Genomic DNA, 23,339 nt, shown 5'->3' on the forward strand with positions numbered 1-23,339 from the left:
ACTTATTTCTTTTTATTTTTGAAGTCATAGAATTTCAAATGATTTTTTCATGAATTCAGAACAAATGCTTCTGATTTTAAATATAATTTTTGCCTTTATAAAGTGTATTAAATTTTAACATAAAAAGTTAAAGAAAGTTCTAGCTACCTCCCAACCAATTTTCAGCCAAATCTGTCTGTCGTTCTTGATTCATAAATAGTGTAACTAACACGACTTTCTTTTATATATATAGATATTCTACGAGTATATATTTTTTATTTATTTAATTAATAATATTTTACCTATATCTAAAAATATTTCAACGCTTATATTTTATCTATGTTAGGCTGCAGCCGAATTTAGGTTTCCTTTACTTGTTTCCTCATCAATTGATTATAACTTGTAACAGTTTATATATTAATATATGTCGCTTTTTCATGTTTACTTGCAGTTGAATATTTAATAAAAACTGGCCTGGAACATAATATTTCGCATTTCGAGTAACTGATCTACATAACGCAAATAACTTTTCCTATATGGTCATAATATGATTTATATATCAAGTGCAACATCGGTCCGGACACCATATATACTTTAACGTTGAGCTGAAAAGACTGCTACTAGTATATGTATCAGCAAAATCTTCTGTCAGTTCAGTATACTGCATTAGTTCCATTTCTGAAACCATTCATTCATTTCACGCCATTACCCTCCGTAAAACTGCAAGTATCACAGTCCTTTTATAAACGTATTGAACATAACAATAGTTTAAATTTGCAAGTATTCAACAAAGCAAGAACTGTAGTTATGCAACCTATGTGGTCTTCAGCTGCTGTTGCTGCTGCGCATATTCAAGCTGCTTTGGTAGCCGCTGCTGCAGTCGTTAGCAGTAGCAATGGCAACAGTAGGATAGGAATAGATCCTATTAACTACAAATCCGCCAATTGCAAGACTATAATAAATAGTAATAGTGTTAGAAGTAGCGGCGCAAATAGGAGCGTGAGCAAAGGAGAGACGCAGTCACCAAAATATTGCGATAGTATTGCAGGTGATAACTTTTCATTGGCTTCTTCTGTGCCAATATTCTTATATTCAACCGATGGTGGTGTCACTCCTCCAGAATCTCCCATGACTCATTTGAATTCGATTTATCATAATAAATTTCGTGTATCACAAGTAGATATCGATAACACTGTTAGTTCAAATGAAAGAGGACAATCAGAATTAAATGAAATAACTACATTTAATGCAATTGAAATGGACGAAGAACCAAATGAGCAAGGTATTTCGGTAACAGATACACCGCTCAATTTATCTAAACATCAATTTTCACCATGTCCTTCACCACCATCCTTTACATCCAGCTCTCCCGGATTACAGAAACAGCGTGAAGTATTGGCTTTACTTACGTCTTCTTCTCCGATATCTTGGTCAACGCCAGCAGAAACCTCACATGCGGAAATAGAATGTGATGACAACACGCGTGGATTAAATTTGAAGAACTCAATGGAAGTAACACCGGTAGCATCAGCAGGTTTACCTGGGATGTACTTTCCATACACAACCAAAAATCGGATCCAAAAGCATATCACAGTCACAAGAACTTCAAATACTACAGCACATAGGTGTTCATCGCCTTGCAATGATCAAAGGCGAACACGTTTAACTAATGGTGAGTTAAGCGAAGCTGGTGCAAATTTATTGGCATGCCGTATGTGGAGCGCAGCCGTTAATGAACCGGATACTATCTCAAATCCAGATCCCTTAAATCATCAACAGCAACATTTGTTTCAACCAACGTCAAACTCAGGATCAATTGTTCAAATAGCCTACCGAAGCAGCCCTCAAAGAAGCAACCCTGAGGATGATATACCTACAGAAAATACCCGCTTTTCAAACACAATAACAAAGAACTGTGACTCTATATTGAAATGCGTGGAAAAATTGGAAGAAACTAAACCAGTTGCTGATAAATTTCGACCTTTAGCAGTACCCCAACAGCAAGAACAAAACCACCATCAACAACTTCATAACCAAAATGATCCTACATTACGAAAACACCAAGAACAACATCTGCTTAAGCCCGATGTTCTCAGTGTTTCTGAATCGATAGAAATTATGTACGAAAATAACCATAAAAACAAAAATCAATCCATAGTGGCAAATAGCTCTAAGGGAAATATCGTACACTCTACGCCTCACATAAAAAGGCCCATGAACGCTTTTATGGTATGGGCGAAAGATGAACGGCGAAAAATATTAAAAGCCTGTCCGGATATGCACAATTCAAATATTTCAAAAATTCTTGGAGCACGTTGGAAGGCCATGACCAATGCTGATAAACAACCATACTATGAAGAACAGTCCCGACTATCAAAACTACATATGGAACAACATCCTGATTATCGTTACCGGCCGCGCCCGAAACGCACATGTATCGTAGATGGAAAAAAGATGCGTATATCGGAATACAAGATCTTGATGCGGAATAGGCGTGCTGAAATGCGCCAATTATGGTGCCGTGGTAATGCCGTTACAGGTGGGGTAACAAACCCTAACACATCGAACTGTACGGCGGGACAGTTACTTAACGATACGGATGTTATCGTTGGCTGCAATATAAAAAGTTCCATTGCGGCAGCTTATCATCTTCACGATATGGATCACTCAATTAATAACACAACGGCAGCAACATTCGGAGTTACCCAAATAGACAATTCAAGTTTGGTTATGGAAGGAGTGGTCACTTCAAATGAGGTGACATCACTTTGCGGAAATTATTATTACCCGCCTGATAGCATGTCACCGCACTCTGGTTTTTCTTCAGAAGGGAACACCCTCAGCTTCAGTTCTCGAGATGAGGATTGAAATTATTCGTACAAAAAAAATGTATCAAATACTACAATTATTAAGTTATGTACAGCTAATGCTGAGTAATAATAATTTTGTACTTAAGCAGTTTTATTGAACAATGTGCCATTCTCACTACGTATACAAAGATCATAAATAAAAAGCATCTAAATATATACATGCTTATGACATACTCGTAAGCTTGTGTATAAATTGAGTTTTAACACATTTTCTAGAATCTTATCCAAAGTTATGTTATATATAAGCTAACACCTATTCCAAAGCGGTGAAATATTATTAGTTAATTACATTTTTGTACACATTTAAACATAAATATTTTAATGGTTTGATATGTTTTTGTTTTATGTACAAATTATATAAGAATAAATTTAACAGCGAGGAAGGAAGTAAATGCTTCAAATTTCCAACTCGCATCCAACGATATATATTGTGCCATATGCTAAAGGTAAAAAGTACATAAAGTTATTCATAAAATTATTCGACATACTCGTGTATACACATTGGGTAGGCTATAATTATGTTCTTTAAACAATAATTGAAATAAAGATTATTACGTCTTGAATACGAATATCTCAGTCGATTTTCATAAGATGGTTAAATACAGGTTCATAACAATTACCAGATATACTCGTATTTCTAAATTCATAAACTCGTAATATGCCCTGGTAAAGAATAACTATTAAGAATATTAACACTGGGAAAGCTCCAAGTTCAGTTGCAGCCGAACACTCGCAGTTTCCAATCAATTTCTAGGTAACGTATTTATATATGTTTGTAAAACGTGATTATAATAAGTGAAGAAGGTCTCAGATAGGCGCTAGCCAAATATACTATACTGTAGCAATTTGAAACTGTTAAATGCGTCGGTTTTGACAATACTTCATATTAAACAAGTAAGGAAGGGCTATATTTAGATGCAATCTTAATTTTGCTCCTCTTACAAATTATGTACCTGAGAAGCGGTGAGATATTGTCAGTTTTTTACAAACTTATGTATTAAAAAAGTACGCAGAGCTAAGTTCGGGTCTAAGCAAACATTTTTCAATTAGTGAAGACCGAATACTTTTAACACCTTCTTTATTATATCTCATAGGTTAGATATACTTTTAGTAGAATCTCAGCTATTGCTATTGGGAGCCACATATTCGGTATCTGAAGGGCGTGAAAAGTTATAATGTGATTTTGACCATTTTTGGACGCGAAACACACTTTTTACGAGTATGCATAGTTTTGTTTCGATATCGTCATTGGATTTAATTTGACGTGGAAATTAACATTTAAATATATATGAGAAGAAGGCGTGGTTGTTGCTGAATTTCGTCTATTCTCTTAGTAATTTGAGGAATAAAATGTACTCTTACGTATCAAGTTTTCTTGAAACTAAATGAGTAGTTCCTGTGATATCAGATTTTATCTATAGATAAGTGGCCTTTTAAAGTCTTTTGCTATATTCTTCAAATAAACAAGGATCAACTTCTTGACGAAGAATAATGGGTTGTTTGAATGTACATGCATACGCAACGTACAAGGTCAGCAGGTGAGGCATTCAGGTCTTCCTTACTTCACGTGCGAAGACCTAGAAGTAACGTTGGAAGACCTTCTGGCCAGCTCAGAGTCCTGATTCGAGGGACACCAATCAGACGTGTCAAAGCCGTGAAAAACGCTGAGTCAACCGAGGGGCAGAACTGAGCAATCCATTAATTCCAGTTGAGTAGAAGGCACTGCTACCGGTGTCAGCTGAAATGTTCTTCAGAGAAACAGCAACTAGCCATCTTGAAAATCTAACTATGATTATTAAACAGTACCTTAGCTGATTGACGACTAATCCTTCAATGAGGTCGCTGAGACTGTGATGCTAAATCTTTGAGTGCAGGCACGGTATGCAGTTGCGGAACCAGTTTAGTGCGTCCCGCCAGATGTACTTCTGCTTGAGTGTGCGATAGCTGACTTAACCTTTGGGATGGGACAACCAATGAAGCGTGTCAAATTTTTGAGGTTAATACGTAAATTAGCTGGTGGAGCTCCTCATTATCTTATTGCTCGTATTAAATCCTTTCGGTGCTCAAGAGGGTCGGCATGCTAATGATCCTGGACAGGGCGTCAAACCTCTCTTCACCTTTGTACGCGCTGTACTTCACCTCTGTGAGGATGAGCTTCGCAAATGAAAATCCAAATTGCTTCCAGATGCCATATTCGAACTGTTTCAGCGATGCCCCTATAGCTGCATTGAATGCTTCAGCTATTCAAACTACAGCTGCTATATTCTGCTTGCAGATGATTTTAAGAAAGCGCATGTGGTCATCAAAGTCCAAGCCTCTCGAGCTATTGCCCATGGTCGCTGGTCTGGGTTCCATTACGTAGTCCAACAGGCATTCCCACCATCTCAAAGGAGCTTAAAGGTGTTGTGACCGCTGCATTTCCGATGTCTCTGGAAACACTGAAATCTGATGATACATGCGAAAGAGAGTGATCTGGGAAATAGTTTTCTTACTGTGGGGACTATGAAATAAACCTTCAGTAACGAGTAGTTGGTAAGGACCCATTTGCGCGTTCAATCGCCTCAAGCTTACAGTAATTCGCGATCTCCAAGCTTTGTGGGTGTCATGTAGATGAGACTGGACGCCTGCTGTGGTGTAAGAGGCAGAAGTGACGTCGTGCTTAGTGGTATCAATGAAACGGTAAAGAAGCTCTACGTACATGTTATAAGTATGGATGTTGGAGAGAGCCTGCTGATCCAATGTCGAAATTCGTGGTTTCCGAAAATTCTTCAATAGTTGTGGTGATGCTAGCGGTTCGATGCGCAGATGTTTCTTGAGATCTATCGGTAGGCTATAGTGTAGTTTCCTTGGCTGGTAACAGATGGGCCCTCTAACCGATAAAAACAAGGGTCTAATGGTGCTGGAGTTCGAGATGGCGCTCGGAATCCTCTACAAGTTGCTTAGCTTCTGCAAAAAGGGTAATAATCAACGGAATTGGTGAAACGATTAATGCGGTTTTTGCTGTACAGAGGCGGGTGCGTATCTTGGCTGCAATAAGATAGTGGTTCGAGTCGATGTTAGGACGTCGGGCTTGCACTCTTGCTTTCTGAGAGCACTTATCAACAACTTGGCATAAAATGAACTGTGAGACGGCATTTCAAACTCTTACGTACAGCTGCAAACTTAACCATTGCTTTTCGGTAAAGGTAAAAGAGCAGCTGGTACGATGAGGAGTTCCGTGTCGTAGCGAGAAGAAAACAGATTGCCTACCACGCAACGTTACGATCGACCACAACACGTGCTTGATGGGATAGATATCTATAGTTGAAGAGAGAAGCGAGACGCATTTGCAGACAGAAAAAGAAAGAGGCCGAAATACGTGAGTATGAAAAGCTTTAGAAGCTGGCCGTTAGGTGTATTGCTCGAAAATTGTACAAAAAAATGCGCCAACTAACAGAAGGTTTTAAGACCGGAGTATACTCTTGTAGAACACTTCTCCATGGCAGTGAACCCTTCTGAGTGGCAGTGAAATTATAACGCCAGGAGAAGGCCAACCCGATTCCTCAATTGATTTCGATGAAACAGACGTTCCATTGCCCGACCATGAAGAAGTTCGAATAGCAATTATCCGTCTAAAAAATAACAAAGCGGCGGGGACTGATGGATTGCCGGCCGAGCTATTCAAACATGGCGACGAAGAACTGATAAGGAGCACGCATTAGCTTTTTTGTAAAATATGGTCGGTCGAGAGTAAGTCCAACGATTAGAATTTAAATGTGCTCTGTCCAATCTACAAGAAGGAAGACTCTACAATCTGCACCAACTACCAAAACAACAAATAACAAAGTGACAAAACAATATTTATATGCAATGTACACTGCACGTCATCAGGTTAGCACACTTTCATCGACATTATGCAATTGCTTCTAAGGGGAAACTTTAGTATACGATCCCACGATTTCAGGGTTAAAAGTGGTATGGTTGGATACAGATGATGCTCCTGATTAAGAAAATATATAATTGCTGCCGCCGCAAACTTATAGTTTTCGAGATATTTGCATTTAAAGTTGAAAATTTTGCAAATTTTATCTTGCATTTTCTCGATTGCTAGTAATTATTTAATTCATATTATGCACTTTTTATGCACTTACACTTCACTACATTGTTTCTACATTTTTTTCCAGTAATTATTTAGTTATTTGCTTAAAATAAGCATTTTATATTTTACACAATTTTCATTTCATGCACAAAAACAAAAGTATTCCTTGTTGACAAATATAAGTGTTGCCATAATTACACATTTATCAAACGAATAAAAATGAATATAAAAACTCAAACCAAGAGACAAATACCATCTGAAATAAATTTTCCATTGTAATAAAAAAAGTTTTAAGGCTTATATGTATATTTAATTGCATCTAATAATTTTACAAAAGCATCGTGATGATTATTTGCAATATTTTTTCTCCAAGTATATTCTTAAATTAAATTAGAAAAATCTTCGCTATTATTGTAATTGTCCTTAATAAAAAAACGTTTAATTACTCGCCACTGGGACTCGATGCGGTGAGTATGCGTCCCGTCCTCGGCAACGAACGGATTATCGGGGTCGCTGTGATTAACGCGTCGCTGCTCATACCCGTGACTGGCTAGACAGTCGTATGCCCTCCAGCAATCAGTACATATAATACTGCCTTTTGCCACGTGCTTCTCTATCAAAGGTATGAGCACCTCAGCAGACCTGACATTGCCGGAACATACCTCCAGCCTAAGGTCGTCACTCCCATCCTCAACCATCCCAAGAACCCAGTGGCCCTCGACTCTCCGCCCTAAAATAAGAAAAGATATATTAATTACATAAAAAAAATTATATTTTTATTATTACCTTCTCTTCCCAAATTTGATTTCGTCTATTTGAACAGTTTTACCAGGGCCACCAATTTTACCTACCGCTACCTGATGGTCAACCTGGTGTAATACTACAGCTTCGCGGCAGTAATTATACCAGTCACATATTGTAGCGCTAGATAAAACTGGTTCCCTGATAAAACTGTTTTTCCTCACTTCCGCATGTGACCAATGAGATGCATACGCATACATTAGATAAAATACCTGCGGAAGTGGGATTTTGACGTTTTCGAACCAGGTATCGCTCGACCTTGCCAACGCACTTCGGTTCCGACAACCCCCTTTCCGGCATCGGAACACCCCAACACTGCTACTTTTTTTTAACGACAGCGTCATTGGCATTTTATGCGTACGGCAAATTTTGGCTTTTAAAATCAAACCTTGTTCTTCGGCAAAGGAAATACATTTCTCTTTTGTGTCAAATGATTGGAATATTTTTACAATATTCCACATTGACTTCACTTCCGCCGCTTTAAGCACATTGGTTCGCTTTATAACACCTCGGCTGTTTGACGCTCCGACACAATCTATTTAAATACCTTAACTTATACTTTTTTCAGTTTAAAACTTATATTACTTACCTGATGAATTTGCACTCATTTTTTTAAATTCAACTTTTAATAATTATACATATATGTATTTATATATATTTTAAATTTTATGCTCTTTAAATTTGTATCCTGAATTTATGGCTGCATCCAATCTCGGAATTCAAATGAAATAAATATGAAACTTATTTCAAAACGGGAAAAAAAGAAACGGTACCTTGTTTAGTTGTAACAATACCCGTTATAGAAAATGTAGTTTAAAAAGGGGAAACGCGGAATTCATAAATGTGAAGATAATGACAAAACGGACAACAAAAAGAACGGTACCTTGTTTAGTTGTAACAATATCCGTTATAGAAAATGTAGTATAAAGAGGGAGATATACCCTATTTAACATAACTTTTAGATTACCTTTGTGCATTAGCAGCCTTCGGCCACGCTTAAAAAACCCTGGCCAATCCAACACCAGGGTAAACATTAGTCCATTCGCGTCCCACTTCTTTCTGCATTGGCGGCCTTCGGCCGCGCTTCAAAAAAATAACCCTGGCCGATCCAACACCGGGTTCTATCAGGTTTTTTTTAAGTAAAACTCCTTTTCGCTTTGGCGACCTTCGGCCGCACTTCAAAAAAATAACCCTGGCCGATCCAACACCGGGGTGTATCAGGTTTTTTTTAAGTAAAACTCCTTTTCGCGTTGGCGACCTTCGGCCGCACTTCAAAAAAATAACCATGGCCGATCCAACACCGGGGTGTATCAAGTTTTTTTTAATTAAAACTCCTTTTCGCTTTGGCGGCCTTCGGCCGCACTTCAAAGAAATAACCCTGGCCGATCCAACACCGGGGTGTATCAGGTTTTTTTTAAGTAAAACTCCTTTTCGCTTTGGCGGCCTTCGGCCGCACTTCAAAGAAATAACCCTGGCCGATCCAACACCGGGGTTTTTTAAAAATTATTGATATATCAAGAAAAAGGGCAATGATTTATGTATTTGGGGTATAGTCCTATTTTTTATTCATTTTTATTCGTTTGATAAATGTGTAATTATGGCAACACTTATTATCTGTCAACACTGAATACTTTTGTTATTGTGCATGAAATGAAAATTGTGTAAAATATAAAATGCTTATTTTAAGCAAATAATTACAATGTAATGAAGTATAAGTGCATAAAAAGTGCATAATATGAATTAAATAATTACTAGCAATCGAGAAATTGGAAGATAAAATTTGCAAAATTTTCAACTTTAAATGCAAATGTCTCGAAAACTGTAAGTTTGCGGCGGCAACAACTATATATTTTCTTAATCTGGAGCATCAGCTCTATCCAACCATACCACTTTTAATACTGAAATCGTGGGATCGTATACTAAAGCCGACCCGCTTCTGATTCTTTTGTTATTAACTTGCAACTGTTCGTTTGTTTTCTGTTTTCTCATCTTTGCATGAAGTCACTGGTGAAACATGGAAAACGGATGCAACCGAGCATTTTATACTGTTTAAACTTGCAAAAATTAAAGACAGGTAAATACTTTAAGGTATAAAACGTCAACCAGAGGATCGAAATCCAAGCAATTTATATATTTAGAAAAATTAAAATCATTATACGTATATATAGTACTACCTGACCCCGCATACGTTGCCCTGCGTGAAATTATGTGTTTTGAAATGAAAAGAAAGTTGTATTTATGTTGTGCTAAAAATGTTTTATTTTTGATTTTTCCAAATTTTTTTCAATGTAACGCAGTTTGATAAACAACATTTTTTGGTTTCTATTTCTTTTCGTGTACAGAGAAGATGGTTTCCCAACTCGGGAACACGCCACGTATAACTGGCATGCACTCATACAATCGTAGTTACGATAATTTGGCAAAATTGGCATAAACATTCGTGATGAGTTCATATTTCGCTGAAGTGAATTGACATAAGGCAGGTGAATTGATATCAAACCACTGGAACCGAAATTCGCCTATTTCCAATTCTTATCGAATACGATATAAAATGTCTTCGGCAATGTAATTTTGTTCGTATTCCAAAATTGACGCGGATTTGAAGGCTGATAAGTCGAAATGACCATCGCGGAAAGTGTGCGAACTTCAGTGGCATGCGAAGTAGCTATCGAATCGTCCAACGTTTGATTACATTTATTATCATGTTCCAGCAATTGTAATTGCTTGCATGCTTCCCAAAAAGTTACACACACTCTACCATTCACAGTGCGCAATGACTCAAATGAAATTGAACCACGTATGTATGTACATTTATCAATAGCAACCGAAGGTATTAGCAATCGTCGTTTTTCGGGTGGATTATGTAAATTCGTCCTAAGGAATTAGTTGAGAACACACCTGGATGTCAATCTACTGGTTGGCCTTGCTTTCTGCGTAACTATTTCTTCGACGATGCATTCCATGTATAATATCAAGGCATTTCCGAATAGAGCAATGTTCTCGCAAACGAATCACTGACGCAAGTTGAGAAAAAACTCGTCAATGTCAATGTTGTTGGAAGTGTTTCCACTGGCTGTACTGTATTGTCTAGGTTGAAAAACACTCTTTAGCCATTCTCCAAATGAACTGCGAGACGCACAACAGTCGAAAAACGTTCATGAATTGCAAAAGTAATTACCCTACAAAACGCTTTATTGCAGTTCACGTATCGACCGTATCGTTCAAGACCAATAACCGCCATATTGGTTCCTTTGGTGACGTACTTACAAACGTATTTTATGGATTACACCAAACTGCAATAATGAACATTGATATGAGTTTTAAATGTGAATTAGACAACAGTGGAGAATATACAATCCATATGTTGTCAACTTCGATATTCACTACTCTAAGTTGTATGGTCGTCTGATGAGCTAAGACGATAGAGTGGATATCCATCATTTCCAGTTTGCGATTCCGAAAGAAAAGCAAGTGGATAGTATTTCATGCATTTATTGTTATACATACAAATCGAAGTGGGATTGTGGTGTCCGCAAGGTCCATGAACCATATTGGTTTTCATCACTTCGTTTAATGCTGGATCTTTCTTTGCATCAGGAATTTCCGCAGAAATGATTTCATCAATATGACCTTGTGGAACCACTATTCACCATCCAAAGAAGAACATCGTAACTGTTGTTTGAAAAGTTGTGCTGTGACAACGTGACGATCGCTTGCTGATTGACCCCGATCCATAATTCCGCACTTATGTCGTCGCATTCTGGGAGTACTCGTTCATGTGCCTTGGCGTTGATGGCAAAAAAACACCGACCGATATTAGCGGGACCTCTTCGTGGCTTCGTAACAAATTTCAATCTGTAATTGATCACTTCGTTTGAAACACACATAAAGTTTTCACTAAATAATTTTCAAAAATTTTTTTTTAAATAGCCGGTGCAAGCGACCGAAATTGAATGATTTAAATAATTTACAAATCAAAATATTGAAAAACAAAAGAAAAAAGAATTGTATGAATAAAGTCAATTTTTGGAAATTTCCAATTTTTCGACTTTTCTTATGAAAAGTTTTTTTTTCTGAACCTTTCCAGATCCACAGCCAACAACTTCTGAAAATGTTATGAAGATTGGTCTCGCCCTACTCGAGCCTTAGCGTACTAACAAACATTCATTTTTACTTACATATGTATTTACATATATACAAAATAAAAGGTTGGTATGGGAAAAAGGAAAATACTGTTTTTAGGCGTTTTCCGGCAACTTTCGTAATTTTGTTTTACATTTACATTCTCCTAATAATAACAAATACAACAAAAAAGGAATTAGTGAAATCGGTCCAGCCATTCACGCGTGATGCCGTGACGTCCCGTTATATGATTTTTGCTATTTTTTATTTTTTACAGAAGATTTTTTTGTCATCAGGTTAGCATATGCAAATGCATTTATTTTCGAAGTTCGAAAAAGGATTATTAGTTGGAACGATAACGTAGTTGTGAGAGCGGTGTAATTTTTTTGGGCAGCCATATTCTGGTATTTCATGTGCGAACTGCAATTTTTTAAGGCTAAAATTAATACAAATGTGTTAAAAAACTATGCTGCTTTTCACCAATTCAAAAATTTGTTAGGACATTCGCATGACACCATCATGCCACTATTTATACTGCTCGGATGTTTAAGTCTGGGATTGAAGGCCGCACTTGGGACTGGGCCCTCGACTTATTCTTGACAGTCATAACTCTGAAGTCATAAATAATTTCGTCTATTTTAGAACCAGTGTCAACACCAACAGCAATATCACCCTCGAAAGTCAACGTAAACTAACTTATAGAAAACCCACTTGCAGGAAATCAGGATGAGTTTACTGATACGTAGCACCACGAAAATCTGCTCTCGATGCTGGAAATGCTCCTCATGTGTTTAAGAAAGCGCTATGAGGTCATCAAAGTCCAAGCCTATCGAGCTGTTGCCCATGTCGCGCTGGTCTGGGTCCCATTTCGCAGTCCAACAGACATATCTGCAATCTCGAAGGAGCTAAAGGGTATTGTGACCGCTGCATTTCCTTTGTCTTCTAGAAACACTGAAATCTGATGATACATGCATGAGAGATCGATCGGTGAAATAATTTTCTTCTTGTGGAGGCGGCGAAATAAATTTTAAGCGACAGGTAGTGGTTCGGGGACCATTTGCGCGTGGAACCGCCCGAAGCTTACTTAGTAATTCGCGAACCTCTAAGGTTTGTTGGTTCCATGTAGATGGGACTGGACCTACTGTAGGGTCAGATTACCCCAAGCTCCAGGAGCAATTTGATGTCAGCGGACTTATTCAGGCACCGGATGCCTGCTGTGCTATGAAGGCCAGAGGTGACGCCTTGCTTGGTGGTATCAATAAAACGATAAGAGCTTTACGTACATATTATAAGTATGGATGTTCGAGAGGGCTTGCTGATTCAGAAATTCCTATCACCTGGAAGCAGCTGAGGGGTGTTGTGGTCGCTGCATTCCCGATGTCTTCTGAAAACATTTTAGAATAATGATACATGCGAGTGAGATCGATCGGGAACCTCTAAGCTCTGTGGGAACAATGCAGACGGGACTGGACCTACTGCAGGGTCAGATTATCACAAGCTCTAGGAGCGAGTTGCTGTCAGAAGACTTGTACAAGCACTGGACGCCTGCTGTAATATGAGAGCTGACGCCTTTCGTGGTGGTATTAATGCAACGATGAAGAAGACCTTCGTACATGTTATAAGTATGGATGTTGGAGAGGGCCTGCTGATCCAATGTCCAACAGGCATTCCTGCAAACTCAGAGGAGTTGAAGAGTGTTGCGACCGCTTTATTCCTGATGTTATCTGGAAACACTAGAATCTGATGATACATGCGAGTGAAATCCATCGAGGAAATGGTTTTCTTACTATGGAGAAGATGAAATAAATCTTCAGCGACAGGTAGTGGGTTATGAACAATGACGCCTTGGGTGTATCAATAAAACGATGAAGAAGCTTTACGAAGATGTTATATATATGGATGTTGGGCAGAACCTGCTGATCAAATATCTAACAGGCATTCCTACCAACTCGAAGGGGCTGAAGGGTGCTATGACCGCTGCATTCCCGATGCCTTCTGGAAACACTGGAATCTGATGATACTCTCTTCACATTTGGCAGGCTTCTAATCTAATACAATATGAATAGAATTGTTTGAGTTATTAATTTTACATATGGTGCCCAACAAAGTTTTTTACATTTTTCAGTAAGTGTAGACATTTTTACATTTTGCTATTTTAGAATCTGTTAATGGCTTGCCATGTTTGTATGCAAGTGGGTATATGTATATTGAACAAGTTACGTTTTGTTTTTAATACTCGATATTTATATACAGTTTCAATTGCGTGTTTAAGGTAGCAGACATGTACAAGTATACATTTATTAAAGGTTAATCTAATGTAATAATATGAGCTGTACCTATAAAGTTAAGAGAAAATCTAGCTGTAAATATATTATAAAGATTGTGACTTAAGTGTCTCTATTTTGTTAACAAATATTTGATCTGCGGAGTTCTGTTCGAGATTATAAGTAGATCGTACTATTTTCTCAAAAGGTGCTAACATTTTTGAAATGTTTGCTACATGATATAAAAATTAAGTGGTACACGTCTACCGGGTCGGTTTCTACCATTACATATTTTTTGTCCTTTAAATCAATTGTACTGTCACAGAGGTGGTTAAAAATAAAATTATTATTCCTTGCATGCTTGCACTTGTGCATATATTCACCCCTATTCTGTGCACTTGACAAATTCAACATATTTATAATTAGTCAAAATTTGAAATTTATCAAGCATTTCGTATTCTGTGTCTGAAATAAAAAGCTCTTTTCTTTATAAGTTGTTAAGATGTCAAATGCTCTTGACATGTATGTATCTGTTTGTGCACCTTGTTGTGGAAATGAAAGATATGTTATTATTGTTAAACGAAGATGAAAATTGTGAGAATAGGAATCGCGCGCGGCATTTAAAATGTTTACGCGAGGATAGCAATCAATTTTCTTTGAGTGAGAATACTTTTGCGCAAAATTTTCGATTAACTTGGGAAATTTGCCGTTGCCTGATTGATGAACTAGCCCCACACGATAGAAAAACGTCACTACCTTTAACTTCTTTGGACACGGCTCACACCAGAAATGTGTAGGTAACAAGGCAAATTGACGTGCCCATGAATCAGGCGTCCATTTCGAGAAGTGTGCGGGCTGTAGCAAAACTTATTAGGGGTATTCTCTTGCTCTTGCAAAACCCGGTGCACGGTGCAAGCATTGCAAATTTACAACGGCACAACAACAAACACACGCAGAAAAATATTTGCAAGGGCTGTGAAATATGTCAGACCAAAACCCGTGTATATTAGCGTGCAATGTCACGCAAAAATAAAATTGCAACCCTGTTGTAGTTGCCATTTTACATAATGACATATAACGTCGTTAAATTGTTGAGAAAGGTAAATTTTAATTAGATTTTATAATTTCTATTTAAATTATAAAGTTTTGTTACATTTTTTTTGTTAAAAATGCATGCAGAAGGTGCGCCAATTCACAATAGCCATGCACAATAGTCATTTACAATAAATTGACTGAATGAGTCGCTCATATATCACTAGATTCTGCAATGGGTGCTCTCGTGCCCTTGTATATTTGGGTGTAGTATTTTTGCAATCTGCAATCTTGCAAGAGCAAGAGAATACCCCTATTGTGAAGGTGAAGGAAGGAGAAATAAAGTTTCCCAGTTCAACAGAGGAAGAAAATTTTATAAAAACGGGGCAAGTATTAATAATATACTAATTTAAGCAAATTTATTTGAAATATATTCCAGATTTTTTAGAAAATTTGGAATAAAAAGCATCATAGGAGCAATTGACTGCACGCATATTGCTATCAATATAATTTGAATAGAAATCAGCTGTTGCTATTTACATTATTTTGTTCACCACACGTGTGGGGAAAAGCTTTGCGATTTGAAGCTTTAACTTTTATCAAGATTGTCACAGAATACCAAAATATTTCTCGCTTGATAAATATTTGAGTTAACTGTCAATATTTTATTAATTTGTCAAGTGCACAGAATAGGGGTGATTGTCTTTGTATATAGCTCTACCACGATTTGTAAGTATTGTGTTACCTCTGTCTTTTATTATATTTATGGTTCGCGTATTTTCTTACGTTTTTGTTTCGACGGTGTGTTTTGAAGTATGTATATAACGTCCGCTTTTTTGTAAGTTATAAAGGGTGATTTTTTAAGAGCTTGATAACTTTTTTTTAAAAAAAAACGCATAAAATTTGCAAAATCTCATTGACCGCGGCTGCGTCTTAGGTGGTCCATTCGGAAAGTCCAATTTTGGGCAACTTTTTCGAGCATTTCGGCCGGAATAGCCCGAATTTCTTCGGAAATGTTGTCTTCCAAAGCTGGAATAGTTGCTGGCTTATTTCTGTAGACTTTAGACTTGACGTAGCCCCACAAAAAATAGTCTAAAGGCGTTAAATCGCATGATCTTGGTGGCCAACTTACGGGTCCATTTCTTGAGATGAATTGTTGTCCGAAGTTTTCCCTCAAAATGGCCATAGAATCGCGAGCTGTGTGGCATGTAGCGCCATCTTGTTGAAACCACATGTCAACCAAGTTCAGTTCTTCCATTTTTGGCAACAAAAAGTTTGTTAGCATCGAACGATAGCGATCGCCATTCACCGTAACGTTGCGTCCAACAGCATCTTTGAAAAAATACGGTCCAATGATTCCACCAGCGTACAAACCACACCAAACAGTGCATTTTTCGGGATGCATGGGCAGTTCTTGAACGGCTTCTGGTTGCTCTTCACCCCAAATGCGGCAATTTTGCTTATTTACGTAGCCATTCAACCAGAAATGAGCCTCATCGCTGAACAAAACACGCGCGCGAAACACATTTCGAACCGAACACTGATTTTGGTAATAAAATTCAATGATTTGCAAGCGTTGCTCGTTAGTAAGTCTATTCATGATGAAATGTCAAAGCATACTGAGCATCTTTCTCTTTGACACCATGTCTGAAATCCCACGTGATCCGTCAAATACTAATGCATGAAAATCCTAACCTCAAAAAAATCACCCGTTACTAGTATTCTTACGATTTTTATTGTGGTATGAAAGCACCTTGTTTTGATTTGTTTCGAGTTTTTTTCTTAATGTCAGGATACCCTCCTCGAGTGAAGAATACGTCCTTGGGTTTCACTCCTGTGACAGAGTGAATGGTTTTGTTGTATTGTCGTACTGCGTTGAATATTTCGTCTTTCGGTGAGTGGTTATGTACCTGTGCTAGGGTTCTAGCGAATTGGATCAGGGTGCTATGTGTACGCTCAACTTAAACGTTGGTTGTCGAATGATTTATTGGTGTTACTGTACAAGTATGTTCAATTTTCGTAAACTTGTTTTGCACATCCGCTCGTGCATGTTGATTCGTTTTCAGTCATAACATACTTGACGTTTGGGTAAATCTGTGATAATATTTCGTCAAAGTATTTGTATGTTTTTTATTTTATTTGGAATTTCCCGTATGTATAAGTACTTTGAGTATTTATCAGTTTTGCTAATGTATGTTTTTCCGTTCATGTGAAATAAGTCTAAATGTATGTGTTCACTTTCGTGGTTTGGTATTGGTGCGGTTCCAATATATTGTTAGTTTGGTCTGCGTTCGTATTTGTTTGTTAAGCAGATTTCACAATGTTGTATTTCTTTTTTACACATTTGGCGTAAAGTGGGCCAAAAATATGTAGTCAGTATTTCTTGTGCATTATTTTTGTGACTTCTACGTGCACGTCTGTTTGTTTATGTTTTCAATGTTCTGTCATTTTCTGAGCTAAAACGATCGGGATTTGACGTTGAAATTATGCCATTGTCTGTGTGGAATAAAGTTTGTTCATCTATTTTTATAGCATTTGCTACCTTTGGGTCTATTATTCTTTTCAGTCATAAATTAATTCTTCTTTAGTCGAATAAAAAAGTATGTGTCGTGAAAACGAAAAAAATGTTGCCAAGAGATTTCCACTAAATTGGTTGCACTGTGATTTATAAATATTTGATTTCTAAATGTATTAAATAGTTGTTTTACGGGTTTCAATTTTTTGTTGGTGATCTTTGAGCTGAATGTTGTGAGCAACTTGAAGTGTTGCTTATCTGTTGGCGAGACAATGCATCAGCGACAACATTTTGATGCCCTGGTTTATACTATATACTAATTTAGCGCCGTATTCTTCTATGAATTTTTTCCATTAGTTTAGTGTTCTGATTTTTATCCGAAGTCGAAAATATGACTGACTAATGGTTTGTATAAATCGTTAGATCTGCTATACCGTATAGGTAATTTCTTAATTTTTAAAGTGACCAAACGTAGCGAGTAGTTCCTTCTCATTCGTGCTGTAATTTTGTTCAGTTTGACTAAGAGTTCTAGATATAAAGGAAATAGGTTTCTTGTTCTTGTTCTTTGTCTTCTTAATTCAACTTGTTTTTCTAGAGCCTCTTTTATTTTTATCAAAGCCTCAAGTGCTGTTTCCTCTAGATTAATTGAAACCTTTGTGCTTTAATTTTACTTACACCACCATTGTCTCCGCGTAGAAATGTTGTTAGAGGTTTCGTTATTAGAGCGAAATTCAGTATAAATTTTTTGTAATAACTCGCTAGACCAAGAAATGATCGTAATTCTGTATAGTTTGAAATTTATTTGGAACTACAGTTATTTTATTATATTTTATTATATGTTTGACGTATTCGACTGAGTCCCAGAAAAAATGGCATTTTTTTTTGAAATCTTCATATTGGCATTGTGAAGTGCGTTTACTATTGTACGAATATGTTCCATATGTTCCTCGGGTGACGTTCATCGTCAATGTAAACATACGCGAACTTAGCAATACTTACTTACATCACCTGCTTGAGTAACAAAAAATTCTGTTATTTCCTTTTGAATCTCTTTTGCTTCATTTGATGCGTTTTGTGTTTGAACTGGAGCTAGAGAAATTAGTTCTTCTGGTGATTCCAAACGCCAGTTACCAGGAATTAATACACCGTTTTCTTCTGCATCAACATACGATGTTGGTGAATAAAGATTTTGTGTCCATCTCATGCAAAAATTGTGTAAAACACATACAGCCGATACTATGGTTGTAATTTTTTGTGATGAAAAGTTCTCAAACATATGAATCTAGCTGACGCTATACCAAAACCATTTTCAATAATGCGTCTAGCACGTGATAATCGATAGTTAAAAATTCTTTCTGGCATGGTCAAATTTCTTTTTGAATACGGTTTCATAATGTGCTTTTGTAATGGAAACGCATCATCAGCAGCAATAACCAACGGAATTTCTTTTTCTCTATTCAATAATGGGCGATTTGGTGGAATATTCATCTGATTGTTTTGCAACTTTTCTTAAAATTTACATTCATTAAAAACACCACCATCTGAACCAGAACCTTTAGCGCCAATATTAACATAGGTGAAACAATAATTAGCATCAGTTAATGCCATCAAGTCATGGCATGGAGTCATGTGTAGAAGTTCACGCAAGTGAGGAAAGTTCTCTGATCGCCATTCACTTGGGAGTGGCCAGAAACGATTCTTTTACATATGACTCAAGCAGCTCACGACTTCCGGTCTTTGACCAAGTATCCTCTGGGTAGCCTAAGAACATCCGTTTGAAGGCGGGCTAAAGTGAGAAGGCGAATAATCCCCTACTTAGGGTTGTGCGCTGGGTTTGGGACCCGCCACTTAAAAAAAACACCCCCAATGAAAATCAACTATAAGCCTCAGATGAGAGACCCCCCTTTTGATGACGACCATGGCAAACGAAATAAGGACTACGAACTAAGGGCATGCACCTGGAATGTCCGGTCCCTTAATTGGGAAGGTGCCGCTGCCCAGCTGGTTGATGTCCTCGTGAAAATAAAGGCTGACATCACCGCCGTCCAAGAAATGCGATGGACGGGACAAGGACAGAGACGAGTAGGTGACATCTACTACAGTGGCCATATAAAGGAGCGCAAGTTTGGTGTTGGATTCGTGGTGGGAGAGAGACTCCGTCGCCGAGTACTATCATTCACTGCGGTGAATGAACGTCTATCCACAATCCGCATCAAAGCGAGGTTCTTCAACATATCGCTGATTTGCGCCCACGCCCCGACGGAAGAGAAGGACGATGTGACCAAAGATGCCTTTTATGAGTGCTTGGTGCGCACTTATGAGAGATGCCCCCGCCACGATGTCAAAATCGTGCTTGGCGACTTCAACGCAAGGGTGGGCAAAGAAGGTATCTTTGGCACTACGGTCGGTAAATTCAGCCTCGACGAGGAAACATCCCCAAATGGGTTGAGGCTGATCGACTTCGCCGGGCCCGAAATATGGTTATCTGTAGTACTAGATTCCAGCATAAGAAGATACATCAAGCTACCTGGCTGTATCCGGATCGAAAAACCTCCAACCAGGGCCCTATTCCACAAAAGAACTTATCAACTTTTCACTTTGTACTTTGCAAATTTTTCGTCAATTTGCAAAGCTTTCTGTTCCACAGAACTATGAAATTTGATAAGTGATAAGTTGAAATTGATAAGTGTAATTTGCAAAGTCTTTGCAATTTTTATGTTCTCTTTGCAATTTCTGTTCCACGTACGTTCTCTTTTGCAAAGTGCAAAGCTTATATTGAAAAGTGTAATTCGCAAAGACTTTGCATATAATTATGCTGTTCCGTTCCACAAAAACTGTAAACTCTATTTTTGCAAAGCAAAATTTGATAAGTTTGTCAAAAATTTGCTAGGTAAATGATCGCTTTGCAAATTCATATTATCATAACTAGTCAAGCTTTCAAAATGTTAAGACGTGAGTTTTTGTTCGACAATAGTGAAGACGCGGTTAAAGCTAGAAATTATAGAGACCGAATTAATTTTTCGGGACTACAAAATTTCAATTTTAAAGAGTGCTTCCGTTTAAATCGAATCCAGGTGGATTTTCTTTTAAATAATGTTGGACAAAAATTAGAGCACCATACACAGCGCAGTCATGCTTTGTCGGCTGAAAATCAACTGCTACTGTGCCTGCATTGGCTCGGAATTGGTTGCCAGTACCATGGAGTTGCAGCCTTGAATGGTGTTGCAAAATCCACAGTTTGCAGAACCATCCATAGAGTTGTCGACATTATAATAGACGTTTTATTTCAAAAAACAGTGCGATGGCCCGATGATGTCAGTGGTATTGCTGAAAAGTTTTTTCTGATGGGTGGATTCCTTTCTGTGTGTGGTTGCGTTGATGGCACAATCATTAAAATTGATGCGCCTCCATTACACGAGGAAGGATATGTTGACCGGCATGGAAACCACTCATTGAATGTGATGATGATATGTGGGCCAGACTACACATTTTACAGTGTAAATGCAAGTTGGCCGGGCAGCGTTCATGACTCAAGGGTCCTACGGAATTCGGCTGTAAGTCAAAAATTTGACAATGGATGGAGACCATTTCCGGATGCTGTTGTTTTGGGTGATAGTGGTTATGGATTGAAAAACTGGTTGATCCCATCATTACGCCGAAATCCCAATAATCCTGCTGAAGAAGTTTTCAATCGTTGCCACAAAAAAACACGCCGCATAATTGAAAATAGTTTTGGCATTCTTAAAGAAAGATTCCCGTGTCTAAATTATTTGCGACTGAGGCCTTAGTTTGCAGGAAAGACAGTCATAGTTTGTGCCATCTTACACAATATTGCCTGTAGCATCGGAAGAAGTAGTGAAAATATGCAGCCCACTGAAGACACTGACAATGAAAGCGAGGAATTGGATGAAAATGCTGAAGAAGAAAATGATGCCCTTAATAATATAGATCAAGAGAGTGGAATGGAAAGGGTTATTTCCCTGCTACAATACTTTACCTAATGCCAACTATTATTGTATTGTTTTAAAATAAAAGTGGTGTTTTGGTCATGACTTTTTTTCCACTGCAAAAGCGTTGTATCTTATTGGGTTTAAGATTAAGGTCTCAGAGAATAAATAATAAAGGAAGTATTTTTGTATTTATACATAATTTTATTAATTTCAGAGTTTTTTTGTTTTTATCACAAATTATTTCAAAATAAAATGTTTAGAAATTAAATATACACAAATGAAAAATTGGCCTTTGGTAATCAAACCTCCTCAAATAACACACGCGATATATTTTCTGTTTCTGCCGTTGCAATTCCCAGTGTGATAGCAGAGGGTGGAAGTAGGAGCTCCCTCTCCAGTTTTAGGCATTGAAGTTTCCGGTAGTAAACCTCAACCTCAAGGAGCTCCAGCCGGCATTTTTTCTCTCTATCCAAAGTTTCACTTGGAAACTTGGTAGAGCGCTTCCTCTTTCTTGGGTTTAGAGGTGGATTGGCAATAGTTTCTTCTGAAATAGATATTCTGGAATCATTCTCAGCTGACGGTAGATTTTCTGAGTTGCCATAACTTTCTGGCAAATTCAAACCATCTACCACAGCTGAGTCTGATTCCAGAATATCGAGGATGGCCAAGTCAGCTTCATCCATTACTTTGTCCTTCCCACCTCCGGATCCAGTATTTCGGGCGTTATCCCTTTTACTCTGCAAATTAAGAAAATTAAATTTACAAAAATACAAAAAGTTTCTCGTTAAAAACCGGAAGCTCGATTTTAATTTTAAAGCCATGGTTTCTTGGGCAAATTTTCTTAGAACTCATCGTAGCTTGCGATTTTGATAACCGCTTCGTCGAAAAAAAAATTGACCCACTCTAGTACACATAGCAATTAGTAATATTTTGGTTAAACCGGTTGTTATCACCAAGAGTTGTTGATTGAGTGCACTGTTAACTCACAACAACAATGTCTATGATGACGTTTTGTTTTGTTGTTGTCAACAACATGCTTGTTAGTTATTAGCAATGCACAATATAATAATTCCAACAACAACAAATGATGCAAATATAGTTATTTGATATGTGTAGGCAATAAATTGTTGTACTTACCATTGTCCGGCTCTTCCAGAGCCCAAACAAACTGTCCCTTGCATAGGTCCATGTTTTTTGTGCTGACGCCAGTTGTAGGGATTGGGCTTTTTTTAACACATCCTCCCATGCTGCCTGTTTATCTAATTTGCTAACCTTCACAAAGAAATATATACTTAAATATGCTTGAAATTTACAATTATTTATTTAAAAAATACTTACTCTGTTGTTTTTAAAACTAGCAAATAAAATGCTTTTTTTTTTCTTTTATTACATTTAAAACAACAAGTTTTTTTTCAATTTGTATTTTGCGGCTCATTTTAACAACACATATAAAGCAATAATTAGGCTGTTCACGATAAGGTGGTTATCGGGTTATGTGATTAAGTAAACAGCAACAAAATGCGGTATGACAAAACCCTTGTTTATAGATTATGTGGTTGTTTGCTTATTTCCAGTGTTAGAAAGTCGTTGAAATTTTACTAAATGGCAGCACAAAAAATAAATAAAACTAAGCGAATGGCATTTCCATTTAGATTTTCTTATTGGAAAATCTGCTATTAACAGCTGTTTTTTGTTTACAATCAGCAAATTATGCAAGATATCTGTAAA

The 23,339-nt window shown here is 37.5% G+C and overlaps 1 protein-coding gene and 1 pseudogene across 10 annotated transcripts in view; one reads left to right on the plus strand and one right to left on the minus strand.

Moving 5' to 3' along the window:
• The window catches only part of LOC105221995 (uncharacterized), a 223,629-nt gene that overhangs the window by 153,053 nt on the left and 47,237 nt on the right, over window positions 1–23,339 (plus strand). For 8 of the 10 annotated variants that reach the window (XM_049459638.1, XM_049459640.1, XM_049459639.1 and 5 more), the window contains one exon: window positions 431–7,451. The exons of the other annotated variants lie outside the window; for them this stretch is intronic. In XM_049459638.1, coding sequence (XP_049315595.1) covers window positions 607–2,847 — 2,241 coding nt within the window. In that variant the 5' untranslated portion in view covers window positions 431–606 and the 3' untranslated portion in view covers window positions 2,848–7,451. Of the gene's footprint in view, window positions 1–430; window positions 7,452–23,339 lie in introns of those variants that run through there. 10 annotated transcript variants of the gene reach the window in all.
• LOC125779154 (uncharacterized) lies at window positions 7,218–8,296 on the minus strand (annotated as a pseudogene).

This window comes from Bactrocera dorsalis, chromosome 6 (genome assembly GCF_023373825.1).
Source record: "Bactrocera dorsalis isolate Fly_Bdor chromosome 6, ASM2337382v1, whole genome shotgun sequence".
NCBI classification, from domain to species: Eukaryota; Metazoa; Arthropoda; class Insecta; order Diptera; family Tephritidae; genus Bactrocera; species Bactrocera dorsalis.